The sequence below is a fragment of the Colobus angolensis genome, unplaced genomic scaffold, assembly GCF_000951035.1.
Source record: "Colobus angolensis palliatus isolate OR3802 unplaced genomic scaffold, Cang.pa_1.0 Scaffold45, whole genome shotgun sequence".
Taxonomy (NCBI): Eukaryota; Metazoa; Chordata; class Mammalia; order Primates; family Cercopithecidae; genus Colobus; species Colobus angolensis.
The window spans coordinates 2311146-2319201 of NW_012117932.1; the positions used below are offsets into that span (position 1 = coordinate 2311146).

Below are 8056 nucleotides of genomic sequence, written 5' to 3' on the forward strand. Positions count from 1 at the left end.
GCCACTGCACTTCAGCCTGAGTGACAGAGATTCTGTCTCAAAAACAAACAAACAAAAAACCAGTGGCAGCTACAACATCACTAATCATCAGAGAAATGCAAATTAAAACTACAAGACACCACCTTACTCCTACAAGAATGGCCATAATGAAAAAGTCAAAAAAACAATAGATGTTGGTGTGGATGTGGTGAAAAGGGAACATTTTTGCACTGACAGTGGGAATGTAAATTAGTATAACCACTATGGAAAACAGTATGGAAACTACTTAAAGAACTAAAAGTAGAGCTACCATTCAATCCAGCAATAACTTCCCAAAGGAAATGAAATCAGCCAGGTGTGGTGGCTCACGCCTGTAATCCCAGCACTTTGGGAGGCCAAGGTGTGTGGATCACCTGAAGTCAGGAGTTTGAGACCAGCCTGGCCAACATGGTGAAACCTTGTCTCTATAAAATACAAAAATTAGCCAGGCCTGGTGGCAGGTTCCTATAATCCCAACTACACAGGAGGCTGAGGCAGGAGAATCACTTGAACCTGGGAGGTGGAGGTTGCAGTGAGCCGAGATTGTGCCACTGTACTCCAGCCTGGGAAAGAGATTGAGAAGCTGTCTCAAAGAAAAAAAAATCAATTATGTGAAAAAGATACATACACACACGTTTATAGAAGCACAATTCACAATTGCAGATATGGAGCCAACCTAAATGACCATCGACCAATGAGTGGATAATAAAAAGTGTGGCATATACACACTATGGTATACTACTCAGTCACAAAAAGGAATGAAATAATGGCTTTTGCAAAAACTTAGACAGAGCTGGAGGCCACTATTCTAAGTGAAGTAACTCAGGGATGGAAAACCAAATATCGTATGGCCTCACTTAAAAGTGGGGCTAAGCTATGAGGACAGAAAGGCATAAGAATAATATAACAGACCTTGGGGACTAAGGGGGAAAGGTTGGGGGTGGATAAAAGACTACATATTGGAGGTGAAACCCCGTATATACTAAAAATACAAAAATTAGCTGGGCATGATGGTACGAGCCTGTAATCCCAGGTACTTGGGAGGCTGGGGCAGGAGAATCGCTTGAATCTGGGAGGCAGACGTTGCAGTAAGCCGAGATTGTGCCACTGTACTCCAGCCTGGGTTGGGCGACAGAGTGAGACTCTGTCTCAAACAAATAAACAAACAAACTACGTATTGGGTACAGTGCACGATGCTTGGGTGATGGGTGCACCAAAATCTCAGAAATCACCACTAAAGAACTAGTTTCCCAAAAACTATTAAAAAAAAAAGTGGCAGCCCTAAAGAATGGTTAGGATTTTCACATATAAAGATTACAGGCCGGGCATGGTGTCTCACGCCTGTAATCTTAGCACTTTGGGAAGCCAAGACAAGAGGATTGCTTGAGCCCAGAAGTTCGAGACCAGCTTGGGCAACATGACAAAACTTCATCTCTACAAAAAACACAAAGAATTCATCAGGCGTGGTGATGTGCACCTGTAGTTCCAGCTACTCAGGAGGCTGAGATGGATCACCTGAGCCCCAGGAGGTCAAGGCTGCAGTGAGCTGAAATTATGCCATTATACTCTACCCTGAGCGACAGAGTGAGACCCTATCTTGAAAAAACAACAAAAACAACAACAACAAAATACATTACAGATAGGAAGGCATTCCAGATGGAGGTAACTGCACAAAAGTATGGAGGTTGAAAGAAAGCACTACGTCTGAAGCAGGGTTTCTCAATCTTGGCGCCACTACCATTTTGGGCCTGATAAATCTGTGTTGTGGGGGGTCTTGCCTGCACATTTCTGTACACTGTAGGAGGTTCAGCAGTATACCTGGCCTCTACCCACTAGATATCGGCAGTAGCCCCCAGGTTGTAACCACCAAAAATGTCTCTAGACATTGTCAGATGTCCCCCGGTGAGTGGCGGTACTGGGCAATATCTCCTCTGATTGAGACCCTCTGGCCTTTCCAGGAAAGAAATTAAAACAGGTTTGTTGTCATGTCAAGTGAAGTATAAAGAGGCTACTATTTGCTATATGTATAATGCAAAGGATACCTAGTCAAGTTCTTTCTTGGAGGAAATAACTACCAGAAAGCCATAGTGGTATTTACTGTACATGATTTTATGAATGAAATCAATGTCTCTATGATTGTTCTGAGGGAACCTAGAACAATTCTTATTCTGGAAAACCCTGTATAGTCAAGAGAGTTAAGCAAAACACAGAACACTACATTACAAGCTTTTATGTAGAAGTAATTTTACCTTGTCTTGCTGTGTATTCATTGTCTTCAATTAACCTTGCTAAACCAAAATCTGCTATTTTGCACACAAGATTTTCTCCTACAAGAATATTAGCAGCCCGAAGATCTCGGTGAATATAGTTCATTCTTTCAATATATGCCATACCATCAGCAATCTTAGAAAGCAAAAAACAAAAAACACAAGACATATGATACAAAGGGAAGCAGAGAGAAGACAATTATGGTTAACGTCAAATTGTGTCACTGAAAATCATACTATCTCAGAAGTAGATGATGGTAACAGGGTATAGTCTAGAAGATAACAGGAAAACCAGAAAACATAATAAAAATGCAGGCTAAATTCAGATTTCAAAAATCTAACACTGGCTGGGTGCGGTGGCCCACACCTATAATTCCAGCTGTTTGGGAGGCCGAGGCGGGTGGATCATTTGAGGTCACGAGTTCGAGATCAGCCTGGCCAACATGGCAAAACCCCATCTCTACTAAAAATACAAACATTAGCCGGGTTTGGTGGTGCATACCTGTAATCCCAGCTACTCGGGACGCTTAGGCAGAAGAACTGTTTGAACCCAGGAGGCAAAGGTTGCAGCAAGCCAAGATTGTGCCACACTGCACTCCAGCCTGGGCAACAGAGCGAGACTCAGTCTCAAAAAAAATAAAATCTAGCATTACTCTGAAGACCAAGATTAACCCTCCTAATGTCTTCTTGTGTCAGTGGTTAGGAGAAGAGATAAATCACAAGGTAATTTAGTGCCTCTGGAAACAAGCTCATCAAGGTCCCTATCAGGTACAATCTAAGATGACACAGTGATAAAGGTATTAATCACAAGGTAGAGGTTCCCAAACTACTGCCTGTAGGCCAAATGTGGCCTGCAGCCTGTTTCTGAATGGCCAGAGAACGAAAACTGTTTTTTACATTTTGAGTGATTGAGACATGGTCTCACTCTGTCATGCAGGTTGGAGTGCAGTGGTGCAATCCTGGCTCACTGCAATCGCCATCTTCTGGGCTCAAGCAATTTTCCCATCTCAGCCTACTGAATAGCTGGGACTTCAGGCATGCACCAGCACACCCAGCTAATGTTTGCATTCTTTTGCAGAGATGGAGTTTCACCATGTTGCCCAGGTGCAAAGTGCTGAGATTACAGGAGCCATCTTGCACAGCCTGGTTTATACATTTTTAAAGGGTTGTAAAAAGAAAAGAGTATGACAGATTGGATGTGGCTCACAAAATCTAATTTTTTTTTTTTAAACAAAAATGGATTGCCAACCTCCCCTACCACAGTGTCCAACTCAGAAGCATGAACCGGCCTGGCATATGCCTGTCGCCTATGTATAGTTTCTCAGTATAAAGTTTTTCTGAATTGTCAGATTCTGTGGACATCTGGATGCTAGGAGGTAAGATTCCAAAATCAGCATGTCAACCAAAGCCAATAATAAGGCCTCTCCAATAGCTACCACATATCTGAAGAGAAACTTTTAACAGTTTTCACTGTATATTTAAAACAAAAAGTCAGAAGAGTAAAAAAGTTCCATTTTAAACTGCATATATACCATCTTAATTCTTTTTTTTTTTTGAGACGGAGTCTCGCTCTGTGGCCCAGGCTGGAGTACAGTGGCCGGATCTCAGCTCACTGCAAGCTCCGCCTCCCAGGTTCACGCCATTCTCCTGCCTCAACCTCCCGAGTAGCTGGGACTACAGGCGCCCGCCACCTCGCCCGGCTAGTTTTTGTATTTTTTTTTAGTAGAGACGGGGTTTCACCATGTTAGCCAGGATGGTCTCGATCTCCTGACCTCGTGATCCGCCCGTCTCGGCCTCCCAAAGTGCTGGGATTACAGGCTTGAGCCACCGCGCCCGGCCATACCATCTTAATTCTTGTGTTGGACTACAGTAAATAAAAAATTCAGCATACACTTTAGATTACTAATATTTTCTTTGGAACAGCACTCATCCACTTTAATTTTCTTAAAATTATCTGTTGAAATATGAATACATATAGACTTTACATTTGTGGAAACATCTATTTTCTTTTTTGCCAAGATGGGAGTCTCGCTCTTGTTGCCCTGGCTGGAGTGCAATGGTGTGATCTTGGCTCACCGCAACCTCCGCCTCCCAGGTTCAAGCGATTCTCTTGCCTCAGCCTCCTGAGTAGCTGGGATTACAGGTGCCCGCCACCATGCCTGGCTAATTTTTAGTATTTTTAGTAGAGACAGAGTTTCACCATGTTGGCCAGGCTAGTCTCGAACTCCTGGCCTCAAGTGATCCACCCACCTTGGCCTCCCAAAGTGCTGGGATTACAAGCGTGAGCCACCGCGCCCGACCTGGAAACATCTATTTTCTAAGAAACCATATGATAGAAGACAGCACTGCACTAAGAGTTATATAGCTGGTTCTAATACTGGTTCTGTTACTAACAAGTTATGTGAATTTTAGATACCTCTGGTCTTTTGACACTTCATTAATCTGTAACATTAAGAGCTTGCATTGGATTATCTCTAATGTTCCTGCCAGTTCTAAAATTCCATTATTGGCCAGGTAATCCCAACACTTTGGGAGGCTGAGGTAGGAGGATCCTTTGAGCCAAGGACTTTGAGACCAGCCTAAGCAAAATAGAGATCCCTGTGTCTACAAAAAAAACACTTTTTTAAAAATTAGCTGGGAATGGTGGCCTGCGCCTGCAGTCCCAGCTACTCAGGAGGCTGAGGAGAGAGGATTGGTGGAGCCCAAGAATTCAAGGCTCTTCAAGCAGGGACCTATCAGTGCACCACTGCATTCCACCCTGGGTGACAGAATGAGAGTCTGTCTCTAAAAAAATAAAAAATAAAAATAAAATCCCACCATTTCACTACATAAACTATAATATCCTGGTAAGATTATTCTACATTTTAATATACACTTTCAATTCAAATGGATACATGCATATATACAGATACCTGAGCAGCCATATCAACCAGCTGTGGAAGCTTCAAATACTTTCCATCTCCTTCCTTAAGGAAATCTAACAAGCTTCCTGTAACAGACAGTAAGATATTCATACAAAATAAGCAAATCTTATATTAGGATTGAAATGAATACTCCACCTCAAATCACAACACAGAACTTCTTAGCTTTTCATTTTTTAAAATTTTGTGCAGTTTTGGAGTTTCTAAATAATTATCTAGATCCCAGAAGAGGTCTCTAAGCTGAAATTTTGAAAACTTCTCCTGATAACATATGCAAAAAAAAAAAAAAAGAAAATGCATTAACTTTACCTGATAAGAGGCATTTTTTCCTTGCTTTGATCAATATCCCAATTCTGATTCAGAAAGTAGTATTAAATACTTACATAATTTTAAGTAAATCTGAATCAAGAATTCAGACAACTAGGAATATCTTGGGCGTAGTTAAAACTAAATACAGGTAGCTAAATGAGCTGCTGTCGAACTACTGCCGTGACCAAGCTCTCTCTGAAAACTACCAAGTACACTATGAATAACAGCAAAGAAAAAGGCTAGAAGTCTGATTATGGCTTCTCTATTATTTGTTAAAAGCTTACAATGTACTTGAATTTAATCAAGAGAAAACATCACACAAACCCAAATTAAGGCACACTTAAAACATACAAGTGGTCTCTTCTCTTCAGAAGTAACAATGCTATGGAAGACGGAGGAAGGTTCAGGAATGGCTCCAGATTAAAGAAGACTAACTAGAAATGACAACTAAATGGAATGCCTGACCATAAACTGGATCGGGGAAGTGTAGTTGGTATACTTACTGGTCCAGAGCTAGGGAAACCAAATTCCAGGTGAAAGAAAAAACATGAAGAAAACCATGAAAACAAAGAGCAGAACAGTGGGTTTATGCTGGAGTGCATGGGGCAATGAGTTTGGACAGATTATCAAGGCACAAGTGCTAAGTGAATACCAAAATGAGGAATTAAAGAGTTTTAAAAATAGAAAGGACTTTTGTTATCTTGTATTCTAAATCTCTCCCGTCTGGAAATAATTGTTCCCAGTGGTCTGACAACACAGAATTCTACCGTGTTCTCCCAATTAAATAATTTTTAAATTAATATACAGCGCTAAGTGGGCTATTAGCCTTACCTTCATTACATTTTTTATGCTCTCAATATATTATTTAATTGTTAAAAGCCTTTATCTGAAACGGAGTCTCGCTTAGTCACACAGGCTGGACTGCAGCGGTGTCATCTTGGCTCACTGAAACCTCTGCCTCCCAGGCTCAAGCCATTCTCGTGCCTCAGCTTCCCAAGCAGCTGGAACTACAGGCACGAGCCACCAAGCCCGGCTATTTTTTGTATTTTTAGTAGAGACAGGGTTTCGCCATGTTGGCCAAACTGGGATCGAACTCCTGACCTCAAGTGATCCGCCTGCCTCAGCCTCCCAAAGTGCTGGGATTGGAGGCGTGAACCACTGTGCCTGGCCTGCTTCCAACACCTTGATTTAAACATCTTCCCTCTCCTTTTCTCCTTTTTTTTTTTTGAGACAGGGTCTCATTTTTTCACCCCAGATGGAGTGCAGTGGCACAAGTACAGCTCACTGCGGCCTCAACCTCCTGGGCTCAAGCAATTCTCATGCCTCAGCCTCCTGAGTAGGGACTACATGTGTGTGCCACCATGCCCTGCTAATTTTTTTAGTTTTTGTAGAGATGGGGTTTCACTATGTTTCCCAGGTCAGCCACCATGCCTGGCCCTCCCTTCTCCTCTGGTTCAACTAATATACTCTTTGAAAGGGCATAATTGCGCTGGGTGTGGTGGCTCACGCCTGTAATCGCAGCACTTTGGGTGGCCAAGGCGGGCTGATCGCTTGACCCCAGGAGTTCCAAACCAGCCTGGGAAACAGGGAGAAACCCCATCTGTAGAAAAATACAAAAATTATCCATGTGGGGTGGCATGCACCTGTAATCCCAGCTACTTGGTAGGCTGAGATGAGAGGATTGCTTGAGCCCAGGGAGGTCGAAGCTGCAGAGAACTGTGACTGCACTCCACCCTGGGGGATAGAGTGAGACCCTACCTCACAAAAAAACAAAAACACAAAACAAAACACCAAGCAAACCAAAAAAATGCCATATTTGGCAACTGTTTGCAGTATACATTCCTTCCAAAGAGCGCCAGGTGCTTTGGGTCTTTAGGTGTGTTCTGGCTATCAATAAACAGGCTGTATCATTTCTTAACTTTTGGTTTCAGTCCCCTTTTGTGGGGAAAACTTTTCCTATAGCAAATACGTAACTTGTAGTTGTCCTTGTCACCACTAGATGGAACTACATCATTGGTCAAGATAGACTACTGGAGAGGGTGACATAATTAGTGACTACTGGTGTATTATTGGTTCAAGAGTAAAAACAACAATAATAAAGCAGATCAAATCAAACACATAAAAATCAGGCCTGTCAGCATATCTGCTGACTTACTAGTTCCTCTTTAAAGTATCATTTGCACAGGGAAAAAGAGGAAAGAGTATTAATCTCTTTATTCTCCCCCTAACTAACCCTGTTACTGAAGATCCCATCTTGTGGTCTAGAGTTTAGGAAAATGAAGAAATTTCCATTGAAAGTAGTGGGGAGGCCAGGCACAGTGGCTCATGCTGGTAATACCAGCACTTTGGGAGGCCAAAAAGGGAGGATTGCTTGAGGCCAGGACTTCAAGACCAGCCTGGGCAACATAGTTGAGACCCCAGTCTCTATCAAAAAAGCTAAAAAAAGGGCCGGGCGCGGTGGCTCAAGCCTGTAATCCCAGCACTTTGGGAGGCCGAGACAGGAGGATCACGAGGTCAGGAGATCGAGACCATCCTGGCTAA

The 8056-nt window shown here is 42.6% G+C and overlaps 1 protein-coding gene across 1 annotated transcript in view; it reads right to left on the minus strand.

Annotated features, from left to right (window-relative positions):
• Positions 1-8056, minus strand: part of YES1 (YES proto-oncogene 1, Src family tyrosine kinase) — a 95360-nt gene that overhangs the window by 11188 nt on the left and 76116 nt on the right. The window contains exons 9-10 of the mRNA XM_011957784.1: positions 5198-5274; positions 2268-2421 (exon numbers count right to left, since the gene is read on the minus strand). Of these exons, the coding sequence (XP_011813174.1) occupies positions 2268-2421; positions 5198-5274 (231 nt within the window). The remainder of the gene's footprint in view (positions 1-2267; positions 2422-5197; positions 5275-8056) is intronic.